The sequence below is a fragment of the Ahaetulla prasina genome, chromosome 1, assembly GCF_028640845.1.
Source record: "Ahaetulla prasina isolate Xishuangbanna chromosome 1, ASM2864084v1, whole genome shotgun sequence".
In the NCBI taxonomy this organism is placed as follows: domain Eukaryota; kingdom Metazoa; phylum Chordata; class Lepidosauria; order Squamata; family Colubridae; genus Ahaetulla; species Ahaetulla prasina.
In genome coordinates, this window is record NC_080539.1 from 237,853,593 (window position 1) to 237,873,675 (window position 20,083).

Here is a 20,083-nt window from a genome sequence, read left to right on the forward strand (position 1 = left end):
AAAAGGGGTTAACCCCGTGCTGCTGTGTACAGCATTATTATATGCGACTTCTGCAAATGGTAACAAATCTGACCAGTTTTCTTGTTGGTAATTTACATAACACCGTATGTATTGTTCCACCATCGAGTTCAATTTTTCAGCCGCTCCATTGGTCTCCGGATGGAACCCAGAACTAAGTCCTTGAGACGACCCAATGGACCGTAGGAACTCCCTCCAGAACTTGGCTGTGAATTGAACACCCCTGTCGGATATTATCCTTTTAGGAACTCCATGCAGTCTGTAGATGTGTTTGACGAAGAGCTTTGCTAATTTTCTCGCCGATGGCAATCCGGTGCACGCAGTGAAATGGGCCTGTTTAGAGAACAAGTCCACTACGGTCCATATCACTGTATTTCCCCCACTAGATGGGAGTTCAACAATAAAATCCATGGCAATCTCTTCCCAGGGTCTGGTGGGTTCGGCTACGGGTTGTAGGAGTCCAGGGGGTTTCCCTGGTCTGGACTTCATGGTAGCGCAGGTAGCACAGCTCCGGACATAGTCTTCGACATCTGATTTCATTTTTGGCCACCAGAATTGTCTTCTAGCCAAGTGGAGAGTCTTTAAAAATCCAAAGTGACCTCCTAGGCGAGAGTCGTGGCTTCTCTGTAGTATAGGAAGCCGTATAGCGACGGGTACATAAATCTTGGTTCCCTTCCAGGGTATCCCATCTCTTAAGGTGAGGTCTGGCAAGTTTTCTTTAAACCAAGCATCGTCAGTGAGTGCTGATTTTAATTCCGCTAGTAGTTTATTTGGTGGGATGTTAGTACTACGGCGTGAATGCGGTCGAGTAAGTGCTTGGCTGGCCGGTTCGCTATCGGGAATCATCGCATGTATTACCTCTTCGCGTTGGCTGTCAAATTGTGGTTTCCTAGATAGGGCGTCAGCCAGTAGATTTTGGTCGCCGGGGATGTATTTGAGGGTGAAATGGAACCGTTTGAAAAACTGAGCCTATCGAACTTGTTTGGGAGAAAGCTTTCGAGGGGTTTTTAAGTATTCGAGGTTTTTGTGGTCGGTCCACACCTCGAATGGTTCTTTTCCCCCTTCAAGGAAGTGTCTCCAGGAGAGGAGTACCCAGCGCACTGCAAAGGCTTCCTTTTCCCAAACTGCCCATCTGCGTTCAGTGTCTGTCAGTTTTTTAGACACCTATGCGCAGGGCATTAGATTGTTGTCGGTATTTCGTTGTAATAAGACAGCGGCTATTGCTACATCACTTGCATCAGCTTGGACCACAAAAGGTTTATTTGGGTCCGGGTGTTGAAGAATTGGTTCCATTGAGAATAGGCGTTTCAGGTGTTCAAAGGAACGTTGGCAGTCCATTGTCCAAGGTAGGGGTTGGGTAGGTTTGGGTTTGGCGGGTAATGGCCCAGTTTTTAACAATTCTGTTAATGGTAGAGCTACTTCTGCGAAAGAAGGAATGAATTTGTGGTAAAAATTCGCGAATCCCAAGAAACTTTAAAGTTGCTTACGTGTGCGTGGTGGTTGCCAATCCAACACCGCTTTTACTTTTCCTGGGTCCATTTCGATACCTTTGTTTGATATCCGGTAACCTAGGTAGTCTAGGGATTCCTTATGGAATTCGCATTTGGAAAGTTTGACATATAGCTTGGCCGCTAGGAGCTTTTTAAGGACTTGTCTGACCAATTTGATGTGTTCTTCGATATTGTTTGTGTAGATAAGAATATCATCTAGGTAGACAAGAACCCCATTGTAGAGGTGGGGGTGCAGGGTTTCCTTAATTAGTTGCATAAAAACAGCTGGAGCTTCTTGGAGGCCAAAAGGCATGACACGGTATTGGAAACTGCCCAAGGGGCAGTTGAAAGCCGTTTTCCATTCATCACCTTCCTTGATGCGGACCTGGTAATAGGCTTCCCTTAAATCCAATCTGGTGAAAATTTTGCCTTTTGATAAGTGGTTCAACAAATCGTGCATTAGTGGTAAAGGGTATGTGTTTTGTATGCAAATTGCATTGATATTTTTTAAGTCAATACATAATCTAAGCGAACCATCTTTCTTTTGTTTAAATAGCACAGGCGCAGCTACAGGTGATTTTGCTGGTTCAATGAACCCTCTGGCTAGGTTAGTGTCAATGTATTTTCTTAGTTCAGACATTTCGGCTGGTGTCATTGAATATATTTTGGGTTTTGGTAATTTTGCCCCCGGGTGCAATTCAATTGCGCAATCAGTTTGCCGGTGGGGGGGTAAGAGGTTACATTCATCCTCGCTAAAAACGTCTGATAAATCCATGTATGCTTTAGGGATGCGTGGTTCATTAGGAGATGGATTGGATATGGTGGTTGTTGGTTCCCTCTGGTGGTCATTTTGGATAAGGTTTTTTCGGTAGGGGAATTGGGTCTAAGGGTCTGAAAGTCCATATAATTTTCCTGAATCCATCCTCCCATTTGATTGTGGGTTCCCATTTGTCCAACCAAGCTAAACCCAGGATGATGGATTCTGACATCTTTGGAATTACTATGAATCTTATAAGTTCATGATGGGCTCCAATTTCTAAGCGAACCAGTTGTGTGATTTGGGTCGCTGGAATGCCACCAATCAAGGTTCCATCTACTTGGTGGAATTTAATTGGGTGTTTCAAGGGAAATGTTTTTATACGGAGTTGGGCGACCGTAGAGGTTGAAATTAGGCATCTGGTGCATCCTGTGTCCACAATAGCCTCTAAATCCTTTTTGGCCCCTCCCCCTGGAATTACTAAGTTTACTTTGATAGCAAATGGAGGAATGGGTGCACTCACCATTGGGTCGTTTTCTGCTTGGTTTGAGTCGTCAGGAGGTGAATCAGATGACGGAAGGTCAGTAGGGAGGTCTATGGCTTGTCTCGCAAAGCGACTGGTATTCGGATTCTTTCGAGGGGGTTTGCGTGGTCGGGTAGCAGTTGGTGGGCGATACTGTGGGAGGGGTGTTGGGGCTAGGCAAACTGACGCCCGATGTCCTAGTTTTCCACAACGGTAGCATTTGATTATTGTTGAAGGCTGAAAGGTGGAGGGTGTGGTTGGTCTTAAGAGGGAGGGTCTTGTAGGTGGTCGTTGTGGAGTTGTAGTTGGTGATTGGCTTTGGAGGGGGTTGAATTCTCTGTCCAGAGCGATGGACACGTTGTACCAGTCATTTAGTTGTTCTGGGATTCCTCTGGTGGAGGAGGCTTTTCTGATGTTTTGATCAATGGCATCTTTGAAGTAGTGGAGGAGAAGCCGATCTGGCCAATGTCTAAGATTGCCAGCAACCCTTCTGAAATCCCATACAAATTGTTTTAGTGGCTTGTTACCTTGCTTCATTGTTTTTAAGGTGGTTTCACATTCTGCAATTAGGTCATCATCTTGAAACCAGTTGCGAAGCAGTGCCATAAATCCGTGAACATGGTTTAGTTCTGGTACACGTTCATTGTGTAGTTGAGCTATCCATTCTGAGGCTAGCCCCACGTTCATACCATCCGAGATGGCATTGATTAGGCTTCTTTCTGATGGGTATTGATGTCTATATTGTTCAACGTAAGCCTCAATTCTGCTGAGAAAGTAAGCCAGGTGGTGTGGATTCCCATCAAAGGTTGGTTTGAAAGGGGGAGGGGCTGGGTGAGGGGGTGCAGGTGGGTTTAGCTGGCCTGCTTGCGGTTGAAGAGGGATTTGGGGGACGGCCGTTGCTGTTGTGGCTGGTTGCTGAGTTGTGAAGGGGGGTGGAATTCCCCCTGGCTGCTGAGAAGGAAGTCCTTGAAATGCTTCAGCTGACGAGGCAACAATCGGCCTGGGGCCCCCAGGAAAGAAAGGTGCTGAACTGGCTGGTTGCCATTGGCATTGGATCCACTTGTCCAGGATAAAATGCCCAACCAGGAGGAATAGAAGCTGCTGGAGGCAGCGTAGGCCTCTGTTGGTGGGAAAAGTCAATTGGAGGGGAGAGTTGCGATTCCCCCCAAGTCCCTGGTGCTGCCTGAACTCCTTGCCGTCTGAAGGAGGGAAGGGAGGTCCTCCTGCGTTCATCGGAACGGCTTTGAGCTTCAGTAATTTCTCCCTCTCTGGTGGGAGGGAAGGTGAATTTAGGCTGAGCTAAAGGCTCTCGAGGTGGGTGAGCTGAGCTTATACGAGGCCTCACTTCCAAACGCTCAAAAGTTTCAGGGAGGTCTAATAGGGACTGGGATTTCAGGGGGTTTCTCAGGTCCCAATCCAGTGACTCTCCCGATTCTCCGGGTTTTACTGTCCTCCAGTGAGGTTGAGAAGAGGGAGGGGGCTCTCCATTCCGCCCCGGGGAAATGTTTTCTCCCGAACGACAGCTTACCCATGAATCGGAGTCTTTGGGCCGTGCTCCAAGCTGACAAGCAGGCTCTACCACTTCGGGTTTTTGAGTCATATCTTCCGATGGGAAGTAGGTGATTTCAACTAAATTGTTAGATTCAAGCTTCTGTGCTACATCCACGCTTTCAGCTTGCTGCTCTTCCATCTTCGCTGGGTCTTTGCACCGCTGTGGAGGTTGCGGAGGCTGGGGCCCAGCACCCCCCTAACGGGCCCCCTCTGAGCGGAGGAGAGGGTACCGTTAGCAAAAGAAAGTTATGAGTTTTGGAATAATGTCAAGGTTCTAGAAAAACCTCTTCTGCATAAAAAAAAAACCTCAGAAGCCATTGTTTTCCAGAGTTCTTTACTAGCATGAGGAAACTGGCACACGATGAGTGAAATTCCAAAACTGAATTTCCGGATTCTTTTCCCAGTTATACAAACCCCAAGAGTCCCACCCCCCTGGCCCCTTTGATGGTCACATGGTCCCACGTTCTCCCAGTTCATTCGAATATCTTCTTGCCACTCTTCCTGCAGATGTGAACACCATCCGACCTTGACCGCTTGAAGAATGTTACCATACCCCTCAGCCCCCCTTCCTCCCCTCAGAGGAAAAATGTGGCAGCGTCTGGAACCCTAAAGTCTAATATGGTTTCCAGGCCTGACACACCCTGTTGGAGTGAAAGATACACAGGTCCTTCCTCACCGATAATGCCACCAACTTCGATATCCATCGGGCAAATGTCATGGCTACAAGGAAAGCAACCTTACATGACAGGAGCTGAAGACTGGCCTCCCTCAATGGTTCAAAAGGAGACTTGGTCAATGCCTGCAAAATCATAGTGAGATCCCAAGTTGGATAACGGTGCAGTGTAGGGGGCATAAGATTAGAAGCCCCATGCAGAAAGGCAAGTACCCTTGGATGGTGAGCGAGGGAGCCCCAGTCCCCAAATGACAAAACGGAACCCAGTGCAGCCACCTCCCTCCTCAAGGTATTAGTGGAAAGACCCCACTATAGGCCGTCCTGTAAAAACTCCAGCATCTCCACCACTGAGGCCGAAGTAGGGGCCCAATGTCTTGAACTACACCACTTCATAAAAGTGGTCCATGTGGCATTGTAAATGCGCATGGTCAAAGGCCGCCTGGCTGCCTGAATCATCCGGATGACCCTGGAAGAAAACTGCTCCTGTTTCAGGAGCCTCTGCTCAACCGCCAAACGGCCAACTGGAGCCACTGGGGCTCGGGATGAAGAACCAGCCCCTGGCTGAGGGAGACAATGTCTGGGGGAATCTTCCAGGGCTTGGCGACAGACAGGTCGGCAAACCACAGTCCCCAATGGGGGGCCACTAATAGTATCTCTGCCCTCTCCAGCAGCACCTTCCTGATGACAGCTGAGATTGTGGGGAGGGTAGGAAAGGCATATAAGAGGCCACTTGGCCATGGGGTTCTCAGAGCACCCACCCCCTCCACTCCGGGGGCTGGGAATCATGACAGGAACCAGGGAAAGTGAGTGTTTGTTGGAGATGCAAAGAGATCAACCACTGGCCGACCAAACCGGTCGGCAAGGGCTGCAAAGAGACTGGGATGGAGCCTCCACTCTGATGGATCCACAGTGGCCCAACTCAGCCAGTCTGCCCGGATGTTGTCTGTCCCGGCAATATGGTCCCCTGTCAGGTACAACAGATGAGTCTCTGCCCATTGGCAAAGGACCTCCTTCTGCAGCATCAGGGAATGGACCGAGTCCCGCCTTGCCTGTTGATATGGGCCTTCATTGTTGTATTATCTGTAAGAAGAAGAATGTCTCCCCCTCACCAGCGGCAGAAAGGCCTGAAGAGTCAGATGGGCAGCCCGCAGCTCCAGCCAGTTGATCTGTTCAAGCTCCAGCCAAGTCCAGCATCCCTGGGCAACCTGTGACCCGCAATGTCCACCCCAGCCAAAGAAGCTGGTGTCTGACATCACCGTCACTCTGCAAGGCTCCCTGAAAAAAAAACCCCTCCTGATAGCCCCCGACTCCCACCAAGAGAGAGAGAGCAGCACCCTGACTTCGAGAAACTGGTACCCGCCCTCTGAAAGGGAAGCAAGAACCACTGGAGTGGTCAAGTGTGGAACCTCGCCCAAGGGACTATGGCCAGGCAGGAGATCATTTTCCCTAGCAGTTGGGACAACAGGGCCACCAGCACTGTCTGGTCCTGCCGGATTAGCTGAATTAAGGCCCGTATGCTCTCCTGCTGCTCCTGGGACAGGAACACCTGACCCGCCGAGTGTCTATCAGGGCCCCCTTCTACACTAGCCTTGTAGAAGGTATGAGGTGACATTTCTCCAAATTCACAGAAAACCCGTGATCCCTCAGAGCACCTATGGTCGTAGCTAGGTCATGTTCCGCTAGCTTCTGGGATGATGCCTATAGGAGTAGGTCATCCAGGTAACACTGGATCCTGAGGTATGCCGCCAGGACGGATAATATCTTGGTAAATGTTTAAGGGGGCCGAAGCCAGTCTGAACAGAAGGGCCGTATATTGAAAATGCTGGCTGGCATAGCAAAACCTCAGGTACTGACAAGGGACATGGAGGTATACTTCTGTGAGATCTATGGAAGCTAAGAAGTCCCCCTCCCTGATTCCCACTAAGATAGAATGCAGGAAGTACATCTTGAACCTCCTGTACATTATGTAGTTTTTGAGTCCCTTCAAATTGAGAATTGCTCTCCACCCTTCCCGAGGCCTTTGGAATGATGAACAAGATCGAATAAAACCCTCGCCCCTGTTGCTCCAGCGGAATGGCCAGAATATCCAGCAAATGCTGAATAGCCGACTCCATGAGTCCCCATTTGACCAGGTCTCAAGAAAGTGGACAACGGAGGAAAAGCCTCGGAGGAGGAGAAAGAAATTCAAGGGAGAGCCCTGCTCGCACTGTCTCCCTGACCCAGGTATCTGTTGTTAGGTCGTCCTAGCAGTCCGCAAACAGGCCCAGCCTGCCCCCAATAGGTGCCTGAGGCCAGTCGTCACTTGGAGTGACGAACCCTTCTACCACCCATCAGGGCTGTCCAGATGGAAGGAATGGTCTGACCTTGACCTGGAAGGCTGTTGCTGTCAGGGAAAGCTAAGCCCAACAGGCCGCCCCCCCCCCGACAGAAGGAGGGCCGCCTATAGTAGGGTGATGGATGAAAATTGTCCCGCCTGCCCTGAGAAGGAAGCATCTTCCTCTTGTCCCTGGTCTCGACCAGTAAAGGGTCCAGAGACTGGCCAAATAAATGTCCTGCTTCAAAAGGGGCAGAAGCAAGTTTCCATTTACGCTTAGTGTCCATGTGCCAGTGATGTAGCCAAAGCATACATCTAGCAGTGATAGATGCTGCCATGGCCCTGGGAGAAAACTTGGCAGAAGCCAAGATAGCGTCAGCGGTGTACTGCGCCGCAGCTAAAATCTTGGAGAGGTCCTGGTGAGCACATATATCGTCCGGCGCTAAGTGAGACTGAAGTTGTCGCAACCATCGGACTGATGCCCTGGTAAGGAAGGACACTGCTGTAGAAGCTCTAATAGCCCAAGAAGCCAGGTGAGCACAGCGCAGGACCGTCTCCCCTCTCTTTTTCTCCATCCTCAAAGCGTCCTCAGCATCAGGGGGCAAAATGGAAGAAGTCAGAGGCCCAGCCTGCCCCCTTGGGGATGTCCAGTAACTTAAGTAAAGCTCTCCAACCCAGTAGCCGTGGAAACCATAGCAGGTGAGGTCCACTGCCTTTGTATTAACTCCAAAAACATCCCAGGGATAGGAATGGTATCTGCCTCCACTGCCTGTCCGGTGAACAGGAAATCATCCTGTTCCCCGCAAACTTAAGCGGATCCAGAAGCTGCAGGCGCCTGACCCATATGTGCCATAGCGCGAGCCTTCCCCAACAATGGTTTCAGGAGGGCAGGGTTGAACAGACTCTTGAAGGGAGGTTTTGGGCAGGCATCCTGCTCTGATACAGAAAAATCCTTCCCACCCTGTAGCTCCCCAGAATAATAGCTAAGTTCACAGGGAGCGGGAGACACAGGCTCCTGGTAGTCAATCACTGGAGGCATAAATCTCCGAGAGTCCATTCCCTGTCCCAAAGGATACAAATGGGCAGGTGGCTGAAACTGCTGGCTCATTTCCTAAGCAATGTCTCTTCTAATGGCCTGATCAATCCACTGCTTCAGAAACTGTGGCATGTCTTGTTGCCCCACATCACCTTGGCAGAGCCCGCTGCAATGGGGGTCCATGTTGCCTCAGAGGCCCTAAGTAGTGCCCCAGAAGGCCCAGGCCGAGGTTGAGGGTCACTGAGGGTATCAGGTGACCAGGACCTGGCAGCTGCAGATTGAGATGGCACGTTCAGATTCTGTTGAGGCAGCAAATCTGGGGGCAGAGAAGCCATCTGACATTCAGAAATGGCAGAATCCCCTGCCTTGGCTATCAATGGCCTTCTGTCGTGCCTGGTCAGTCTTTTCATCAGCCTTGGATATGCCAGAACGGGCATTGGCCCTGGCACAAATCTTAGCAGCTGCAGCAAGGCTGGCTGTTCTAGACTTGACTGGCGCTCTGCCCACTCCATCTGGCTGAGGAGATCAAGAACCCTCTGCAAAAAAGGAAGCCTGCCTGTCAGAGTCTTCCATGGTAAGCAGGTGTTAGGCCCGAAGCCCACTGTAAATCCACAAAAGCAGGGCAAGCTATTTGCCAACTGAAGTAAAGGTCCCAAACCTAATTCTTTTTTCTTTTTCTTTTTCTTTTTTTTTTTGTAAAACAGTCAGAAAAATTCAAACAGGGCAGAAAATAATATACAGGCCTGATCCCATGATGAAGACAAACTGGCCACAGGAATCCTCTAATTTGCAACTCCAACTTTTGCAGATCACTTAGGATCAGGTCCTCCAGATCAGCCAGATCAGGTCTGCAGGCACAAAAATGGCTGGAAAATGCCCAGAGTTGCCCATCCTCTGATGCAGAGAGCCCTACCAGCCCTGTGGCCACAGATTGATGCCAGGGAAGCAAAGCCACCCAGACTTGAAGCCGCAACTGCAAAGCGTGGGGAAAAAGGGTTTGCAATTATCTCCAGCCTTCCGGGGGCCGTGCTAGACTAAGAAAGGCTAGTGCGACCCAGCGGCTCTGCCACAGTTTCTTCCTGGTGCCAGGAATCCAGGAAACAATAAACCGGCCCACACCCAGGCTGCAAGAGGCTGGCATGGCTGAAAAGCTCTAAAACCACCCCCAGCTGCAAGCAAACGAGCCCGCTCCACAGCTGACCGGCACAGAAACTCTGGAACAAAAGGAAATCGCACCAAGGCTCCTAGAGGCTGGCGCAGCTCCAGCAGTTTCTATCACTGTGCTCCGACACCACGGAGGCCAGCCACAACCACTGGGGTGAAGGCAAACTCTGCAGCCCCCCCAAAGCCACCAGCCAGGTACCTGAGAGGAAGGGAAAGGGTGGGAGGCGTCAGAAAGGGTGACCCACCCCAGCTCCAATCCGCAGCAACGGAGAGCCCTCCCCAGCTGCAAGCAAGATCCAAGAAAAAACAAGACAAAGAAAGAAATCCACACCAAAAGTAAAAAAAGAGAACAAAAATCCCAAAATAAGAAAAAGATATCTAGGGAATAATCTAGTTTAGCTCTAAAGCTCTGGAGCGAAAAAATAAGCATCCATAGCTGAGGCTGAGTTGAAAAAAACTGGGGAATGTCACCAGGGAGGCAGATCCTCAGAGGTTTTTCAACTCAGTCCATAGAGCTAGAGCCTAGAATAACCCAGCCTGGCACCTCCCATCGCCCCACTATGGAGAATATCCTCTATTTTGAAACTGACTGGAGAAATGTTATTAGTACATAATAGCTGGTGTTGTGCATAATTGGCATTACCATGAGGAAAGAGTCAAGAATAACCAACCTATTATGAGCTTTTTAATGGTCTTGCTATATCATCTTTAAGGCACACTGTGTAGGTTGCTGCCATTGTGTGAAGATTTAATGCTATTGCTAGATATTTCTACCTTCACTTTCACTGCAGCAATTATCCAGGTGGTAAGCTATTCCAAAGCTCACTGTCTTGCTATTAAGCAATCAACGTAGACAGAGTGTTTTGTGCCATCCTCCTGTGATGAATATAGCAGATTTATAACACACAAAAGATAGGAGCAAGGCAAGATATACAGGGCATCTGATCATTAAGTAAAGAAGCTCTAATGTAGGAATTAATATGATTTAAGAAAAGTCTACAATGATCTGCATAAATTCTTGCATCTACAATCACAATTAAAAAGACTTTATTAAGGCCTATTGTGTAACAGTTGTCACAAAAACAAATGTTTTATTTGCCCTAAAAATATTGCTATATAGAAATATTATTAGGGTAGTGTATACATGTATGTCTCTCTCTATATATATATATTTGTGTATGTTCACTACCTTGTTACTTATAAAGTGATAGAGTCAGGATAAAAATTAAATAAATAAATGGTGATTCTTTTTGTACAATTCATACACACATTCTGCAGCTCAGTATGAGAAAGGTGTGAGTCATCTATTCCTTCCACTTTCAATATTAAAGGGAAAAAATTGGTTGCAAGTTGAATTTTGCTCTTTTTACATCATTGAATTGACATCATTGAATTTCCAAACTTCCCTGGAAAGTAGGCTATTTGTAAACTGACAATTATAAAACCTAAATAATACATTTATACCTTGTTTTAAAGAAGTCAGCTGTTATCCATTAATTAGGTCATTACTTTATGATGTAGGAGAAGGAGTTGCAGAACATGGGGGCAGAGTTAAAAGAGGGACCAGTCTAAAACCTCTACAAAGCCACAAGTGGACTAAATCCAATCTCTTCCCCTTGAATTCTGTAGACCCTTAACTAACTTCAGGCAGGTGCTAACTGTTAATTGAGAAGGTTCCTATGCATAGGCTGTTTAGCAATACATCAATTTAATCCAGGGGTCTCCAACCTTGGTCCCTTTAAGACTTGTGGATTTAAACTCCCAGATCTCCTCAGCCAGCTTTGCTGGCTGAGGGACTCTGGGAATTAAAGTCCACAAGTCTTAAAGGGACCAAGGTTGGAGACCCCTGGATTAATCAGTTTCCTTCATGTATGGACTTGCTCTGTTGTGTCTGACAATGTAGCTTTAATCTGATCCATTCTAGTTATACAAATGTTTGGCAACAAACTATTAATCAATAGGTGAATGCCCCAATAATGTAAAACTAGTTAGAATATGCTTATAACTTGTCAGAAGGTATGCCATTTATTAAGACAATTAAGCCCCTTAGAATAGACACATATTTTTTATTACCCATGTCCAGTTTAGGAAAACGAATTAATTCATTTCATAATTTCCTTCTGTGCTTTATTCTTGATGTTCCTGTTTCCTGTATTTGAGAAAAGGTAAGGGCCGGGTTGTTATCTACTGTATATTTTATTCTGTGCCCATTAAATATACTTTCAGTTTCAGCTCTTCCATTAATCAATTCCACATGTTTACAGGCTGTTTCTCAATGACACAATCACACCTTGAGGCTAGAGAATCACTATTATGGATCCTAACTCATCAAACCAGTCCTGCTGGTATAATTGCAGCAGGTAAGACATTGTTTCTAGCCTTACAAGATCCTCACGAAAAAAGAGCACTCATTCATTTTCCAATTTATGAGAAAGTCACATAACTATTGATTGTACTGATCATGTCATATTCCTTGCCTTCATCAGCCCTCACCGGCAGAACAATTAACATTTTTTTTTGTTACTGTTTGCCTTTTAAAGTAAAACAGGAGAAAAAATACAACAGCAGCAGTCATAAAAAGGAAAAGCATAAGATATATGAAGTTGAAATTAATTATAGGCTGTACATGGCATTAAAGATGGAAGAGGGTCTGAAAATATGTGGCTATTGATTTAAGGTCATATTGCAATAAATTACTCTTGTAATTAGAGGTTTATTGCCACAAATAATTCGATGTTTGGAAAACAACACGAATTAAGCACAGAAAATAATCCTTTTTAGTGGCAAACTGAAACCCCTTTTTGGATCTATCACACTGAATTCAGTAGAGCTTATGGTTTCAATATTAATGGTTTCAGAGTCACTGAACTATATACATTCATTTATAGATTGCAATTAAGTAATAAGTAAGGCTGTTAAATCATACCTCCTATATTACAATCAGGATTTTTAGTACATTTTTGGCTCTTACAGAGGTGGTAATATGAGAAAGTAGAGAGTTGTATTTTATGCTTCCCCTTAACATCAAACCATTTTATCTCCATAAGCCATTCATGCCCATGTCTCTATCTCCGATGTGCTTTCTGCTTTTCTTAATCTCATGGCTGAACTGTATTATTATTTAGTCTGGAGATTACAGCAGGCAAAAAGTCTATGACCCTTCGCTGTGTCTTAAGGCAAAATGAAAGGTTATGTAAACCACAACATCTGAATAAAAAAAGGAATGGATTAGTTTAATCTCTAAATACATAGCAGTATATTACATGAACTACATAAAAAAGGAGGATAAGAGGAAAGAACGGGGCACAGGAATGTTTGTTCTTGGTCCAATATATTCTGGTTTATTGGATTACTATTTTTCTTCCTGAAACAAACATGGATTATTCCATAAGAGAGACAGGAATCCAGGTGTAGGCACACATCATAGGAGTATATGTGGTTGGGCGCATACAAGAGCTTATTTTGGGATTTCTCTATGCGCCTTGTAGTCAAGCCCCAGGTGGGCAAACTGTTAATTTATATTGATATTGTTTCCTGACTGCTTATTTGTAACTTATGACTATCATTAAGTGTTGTACCTTATGATTCTTGATGAACATACCTTTTCTTTTATGTACACTGAGAGCATATGCACCAAGACAAATTCCTTGTGTGTCCAATCGCACTTGGCCGATAAAAAATTCTATTCTATTCTATTCTATTCTATTCTATTCTATTCTATTCTATTCTATTCTATTCCAATGCCTAGAATTGAAGTCCATCAAAGCCTTGCCTAAAAACGGTCCTGCTCCGTATGGATAAGTGTCTGCTTCAGAAAGAGCTGCAATGAGTTTTGCCAGGGATGGTGCCTTAAGTGTACAGATTCCTTTCAAATTTTCAGTGACCCTCACATTTGGTCATGGGCACTCTTCCCTGAACTTTTAAAACTTACAGAATGAAACCCCCTTAATGATATTATATGGCCACCTGAGCAATACCTTTCTTAGAAGTAAACACCAGATTAATGAATGAATAAATAGGTGGTCGAATTCTCTGATATCAGACAGTACTTGGGGAAAAGTCAATAAGCCAAGATGTTCCAACCAAAAGGCTTTAGAATCATTTCGAAACAGGGATTTAAAATGGAATCAATTCATTTGTGTTGCAGAAGGAGTCCATTTTTACCTAGAATTCTGAGATAAGGGCTGACCTTTATTTTTGGAAAATAACATTTGGGTATTATTGAGCTCTGTCTTTAAATGAAATAAAATAAACCAATTCTATGACAGATTGAGAGCAAAGTTAAGGATACTCTGGGAGCTTCCATCTATCTGTTGTGTCTTGCCCGCTCTCATCGCAGCCGGGGTCTTCTTATCTGCTTCCGAACGCTGAGGAATGTCCTAGTATGCCTCCCGGCCCCAGCCCTGGCTCCATGCCCAGACAGGCTGAGGAGGAGGGGGCACCTCCTGGCCCCAGCCCTGGCTCCATGCCCAGACAGGCTGCGGAGGAGGGAGCACCTTCCGGCCCCAGCCCTGGCTCCATGCCCAGGCAAACGGAGCAACTAGACCCCTCCCCCTCCCCCACAGCATGTGAGCCTGAGGGAGGTCTATTACCAACAGCTGCCGACTGGAGTGACCCTCCCTTCAGAAGAATTGATAGGCGGCGGCGTCAGAAGGAAGGGAGGGGCAGGCCTGGATAAGTGCTGAGTCATGGAGCCACACCCCATGGCCTATATAAAGGATCTGCTTTCTGGCAGTCTCTGAGTCAGGCAAAGTTGAACATATCTTGCTGAAGTCACTTTCTGGTCTCCTGCCTGCCTTGAGGACTTTGCTAGGACTTTGGCAGAGCTGCAGAGGCACGCCTGATTCGGATTTCCCTGACCTGGCCGTCAGCGGAGGAGTGGGACACAACACTATCTCTTCTGGAACCACTGAGCGCCATAGATAGCTCCTAACGCACTGTGTGCACTCTATACTCTACACACTCAAGGTCAACAAATTCAAATCCTGATGGAGTATTTGAACCGCACAGAATAATGTCTGGCTACTTATGTCTGATAAATCCCAAACAGGATGAAAAAAGTCATGTAGTGTCCCCTGTGGCCAATATAACTAAAAACCCACGTAGGTTACATACTTTGTAAAAACCCTTTTACATGAGGGCATGACATAATGTTAAATCTGTATCTCCCCGCACTGAGTGCTTCAGGGAAGGTGGACTTTATACCAGTCTGAGCTCTTCTAAAGAAAGAAATGGCTTTTATTGTAATGTATTAAAACAGCAGTATTAACTGGTCTTTGATGTTTATTATGGGAAACATTCCCCCTTCGATTTTAAAGCAGCATAAAACTTTGGGAAATCTTTTCCCCACAGCAGTGAACTAAACCAATTAACCATGATTTCTCCTAATTAATTCTAAGAGCTGACTTCTATAAGTTGGCTGCATTGCAATACTTTTATATTTCAAATTAGACGTTTTCAAAGCTCTGCTTTTATGGCTTGGATCAAGCCAGTCCCCTTAAGTTTTTTTGATGGTTCCATGTCTGTTCAGTAAAACTCTGACACCAGGGCAACCATCCAGAGGAAAGAAAGCAAAAGATAACACACATAGCAGAACTGCTAATGAACATAGTGTACAAAGGGAGTGATTATCTTGCTCACTTTATAAAGAGTTTCCTTGCAAAAGCTGAGTATAAGCTTAGTAGGAGGCAAAGGTGTTCTTTGTGGTGGGCGAGTGGCAATAAAGGAGCCCAACCCCCACTCTTACAAATGGATAGAATTGATAATCAGCAACAGCTAGCAGAGAATTCAGGCCATATGTGGGAAGCAAGCAACGTCTCTTAAAGACAGACTCGGTTTTTCTTCACAAACAAGCCAGTTCTGGGTTTCAGGTACAGAATTTTGACCACCATTTCTGCAACAAAATTATATTTTTCAAAAGAGTAGATATTTAAAATAAGTCCAAAACATTTTATTTTATTTATTTAAATTTCTGTGCCACCCATCGCTCTACCAAGAGATTCTGAGCAGCTCAAAGAACAAGATAAACAATTACAGGAATAAAACATTAAATCATCGGATGTTAAAAGTTAAAGCATTACAGTTAATATTAAAACAGATGTAAAGAGCCAATGTGTAGACAGAATGGAGGTGGATTCTTCTACTAATCTACTAGCTACCTCCAAAATGGGATGCCCCCATCAAAATGAGTCGATTGGACAAACTAAAACAAATACACACGATCCTTATCTGACAATTCCATACCAGCTAATATGTCTACTCTTTCAATACCATTTTTATTTCAAACTCTGTGCATACATGTCTACTATATGGCATTAATCTAAATTTTACTTGTTTGGAATCATAACACAAAATAATACTTTTCCAATTTTGCTACGCAACATGTATTCTGCCTTTCCATTTTTATTTCATGTCAGTTTGGTTATTTATTCAGATTGCCTTACACAGACTCATCTAGATATGAGGCAGCTAAAACATGGGATTTTCTGTAAACCCTGGGTCTCTCTCTCTCCCTCTCTCTCTCCCTCTCTCTGTCCCCCCCCCTCTCTCTCTCTCTCACACACACACACACACTTATCCCTATTTCACCAGAAGAGATATAAATAATTTCTATGTACCTTCCTTTGACTTGTGCATTTCCTCCGAAGTTGTCTGGGCACAGTAAACCTCGCGGATCTGTATCCCACCTCCACAGAGTGCTGTGTGTTTATCGAGTCGAGGATCCTGCCTTTCCAACAGGAGAGAAACATCACATTCCTTCCATTCAGAGGTTTTCCATGAATATCTTGTAGACAATAAAGAATGGAAAACATTTATGTAAAGTCCATTCACAAAGTGATTCATTTAACAATTTTGCAAATAAAACAACTGAAAGACTAGATGCTATTTTTGAAGCATAAATTCCATCCATTTTAGAGGAATGTTCTGAATATCTTGGGATTTCCTAAATTGAAACCAACAAGAGGAAAGAAAAAAAAAAAACACGAGGGGAAAATACCCCAGTAAATATTAGTAACCAAAGTTTAAGGTATTATTTAAACTAAGAAAACCTATAGGGATTTTTTTTTTAATGACAGAGAAAAGCGTACATAAAAAGGATTTAGACCATCTCACACTTTTGTTTCAAACGTGTCCTATTCGTAGTGTGCCATCTCAAGTGGTTCTCTCTTTCATTTGATGTGTTTCATTTCATTAAACATGTCACAGCTCCAATTGGCCACTCTGCATTGTGGCCGAACTAAGCCCTACTAGGCCGGAAGCTTCCGTGCTGCCACTTTCTCATGTGTGGGAAAGTAAGGAGGATTTAGTAGAGGGGTTGCCATTGGACATAATAACATTCTTCCTGTCATTCAAGGTCAGGCCGATCCTGCATCTGGAGAAGGAATGGTCGGAGTGCTGTCTCGAGATGGGACGGTTGGCGATCGGAGCATGTGATCGGCAGAGGAGTCAGGGGATGGTTTGGGGTTTTTTTATTTACTGAGGGAAAATTCGAATCTGATAGTAGTGCCAGTTTACCAATCCTAGTAAAAGAACCTTGAAAGATGCGTGCTTCGGAGTTTTACTTGGAAAGGGGTTTTTTTCTGGAACGCTGATAGTTATCTGCTTCCATGATGGCCATTTCATTCATCCTGGGCTGCTGGGCTGGGGAAAAGTTATGCTTTTTCTTTTCTTTTTCTATCTTTACTGTAAGGTTTTTTTCTATCTTCACTGTAAAGCTATGTATGTTTCTTTTGACTGGGATGGTATAGGGCTCCTGTCTTATGCAGGGGTATGGATTAGAAGACCTGTGGGGTCCCTTCTAGCCCTATGATCCCATGTTCTATGTGGTTTTTTTTCTATTTCTTCCTCACTGGGTGAATTTGAAAAGAGTTCCACCATTCAAAGAAAGAATAATAAACAGCGGTATATAGGCAGACATAGAAGCTGTTGTGGTCCACCAGCAGCCTGCGGAGCTGGCAACCGAGTCAGACAGTGATGAGGCTGAGAAAGAATATGGGCCAGTCCTGGAGGCTGCAGAAGGCTCTGCGTCGGAGGCAGAGGTGGGCCAGGGCCATCGGAGAGTGATGTGCGGACTCAAGAGCCTCCAGAGGCGGACAGTAGTGAGGCAGAGGAACAGGAGGAGCCTGTTCCTAATGCACACATGAGAAGAGCTGCCAGAAGACAAGAGCAGCTAAAGCAAAGAGGATGACTCAGGAGTAGGGCCAAGAGATGATTGGCCCCTCCCATAAGGCTTAAAAGACCAGCAACAGCCGGGCTTTTCCGGGCTCTTTGCCAGAAAACAACATTGATAGCTTTGTCTTGTTGTTTCGTATCAGCGTCTTCTGAACTTTTGCCAAGAAAGGCCTTTGGCAGTTTGCCTAATTGGACCAAGGTTGGTGATAAGGCTGAGGAATTGTGTTGGGAGGAATTTGCTTTAATTTAGTTCGGACTACACTGAGAATGAGTTAATTCTCAGCTGTGCTAATAAAGTTTGTTTGTTTTTACATTAACTGAGTTTCCTACTACCTACTTGGGCCTGGGTCACAACAGAACAAAGAGCTGGACAAGCCTCATAACAAAAGTCTTCAATGAAACCATGTGTCCTAAAAGATTTTCCTACAGAAAAGACTACAGTCCTAAAACATTTTCACCCAGCTCATCATTGTGCATTGCCTTGAACTCTATGGTTTCTTTTAGACTTTGCAGTCTTCAACCTGATTTATACAAAGAGGGCATAGTAAGCCACTGAAAGCCAGTTTCAATTGGAGCAGCAAATAAACAACTTCCAACTAAATATTCCATTTATGCCATTGTGGATTGGAGTATCATATTGGACCAACAAACAAGATTTCATATTGGTTGAAATAAATCATTTTGGTTAGTTTGCTAAATGTTCCCCTTAGCTACATGTAGTAGACCAGTACGGTAATATGTAGATTTTGAAAAATACCAAAAAGTTGGCTTGGGAACGTACTATAAATATTCACATTTTATTTTGGAGTTTGTTTTCTTCCAAGTTCATCAATTAAGATGAACTGGTTTGAATTTGATACTTATTTGCATTTTGTCTTTTCCCAGAAAATTCCAATTTTACCCAAATGTGCCTGGAATTGTCTATGTATGTGTATCATGGAGAGAGTGAGAGTATGTGGGGGGGAGGGGGAGATAGAGAGAACACCCTATTAGTCTTCCTAATTCCTAATTCTTATTTACTGAATTTACTTATTTACTGATTTACTGATTTACTGAAAATCAAACATTGTAAGTCTATACAAAGAGGGTATTTTACCCAAAGAAAGGAAAATTACACTGACATTTGCTTTTATTCTCTCTACAGTTTTACAAGCAAAAAGACTCTCAGAAACACTTGCGTTATTTTCCTTTTGTTTTATTCTCACAATGCACCTACTGGCACTTCCACGGTTTCTTGGCATCACACAGAACTGCTGATAAGTGTGAAATCAGTGCCCCATGTATGCTGAGAACCTTTTCTTCTTCAAGTCTGGATGTGCCTGCAGATTCATATTCAATAGCTTTTATTTTACTGCTTTTAAAGAGATGAACATTCTGGTTTTCAGCTGATGTTGAGCACAGTATAGCAGATTCTGAATTTGCAAAAATTAGTAATTTAAAAAATATCCTTGGCATATTCTCACTTCAAGGATAGTATTTTCATCTAACAGTAGCCTTGATCGAGTAGCCTGACTCCTTCTTTTGGCACACAGCCCTCTAACCCATAACCTTTTTTTTTTTTTTACTTTTATCTACTTGTGATTTCTAATTTACCAAAAGTAGAAGATCAAGTCAGCAAGATGTCAGGGTTCCAAGTAACACCTCCAATGAAATCAAACTCCGAGGCTTGCAATTCCTCAAAGCTAACTTTTATTAGAGATGTCATATTGGCACATCTGGGAAAACCCGAATCAGAGAGCTTTCTATTGAATCCAGTAATTCAATAGAAAGTTGAGGTCAGAAGCCACAGGCGGGGATAAACTTTAATAAATTTAAAACCTCATCGCTTTTAGATAATTATATGCCTGATAGTTATGGTACACATCTAGTTCTATGCCTAAACGTCATGTTAAGGTGGGTTGGTAAAGGAATATGAGAACCAAACAGACAGGTATCAAGCAGTAGGCCTTAGAGACATCTTTGGTCAAGCAAATAAAAAGCCTTGTCAGCTGAAACAGATAAGCAGCTGCCTCCGGTGGACCATATACTCCTACCACCCAGAAATATGCTGAGCTCAGATAACCACATCCTGCTGCCGTTGCAGAAACTAAACATCTACATATATGTTTCTTTCATATTTTATGTTCTAATATTAAACTTACTTTCTCTTTTTAAGGACAATGACCAGGAAGACGGATTATGCAAAAATGTGACATTATGAGCCATGATGGTGCAGTTGTTAGAGTGTAGTATTGCCGGCTACTTCTGCTGACTGCTGGTTGTCTGCAATTTGCCAGTTCAAATCTCACCAGGCTCAAGGTTGACTCAGCCTTCCATCCTTCCGAGATTGGTAAAATGAGGATCCAAATTGTTAGGGCAATATGCTGACTAAACCATTTAGAGAGG

General features: G+C 44.5%; 1 protein-coding gene across 1 annotated transcript in view; it reads right to left on the minus strand.

Moving 5' to 3' along the window:
• The window catches only part of THSD7B (thrombospondin type 1 domain containing 7B), a 376,479-nt gene that overhangs the window by 342,082 nt on the left and 14,314 nt on the right, over positions 1–20,083 (minus strand). Inside the window, exon 4 of the mRNA XM_058193966.1 lies at positions 16,144–16,310. Within this exon, the coding sequence (XP_058049949.1) occupies positions 16,144–16,310 (167 nt within the window). The remainder of the gene's footprint in view (positions 1–16,143; positions 16,311–20,083) is intronic.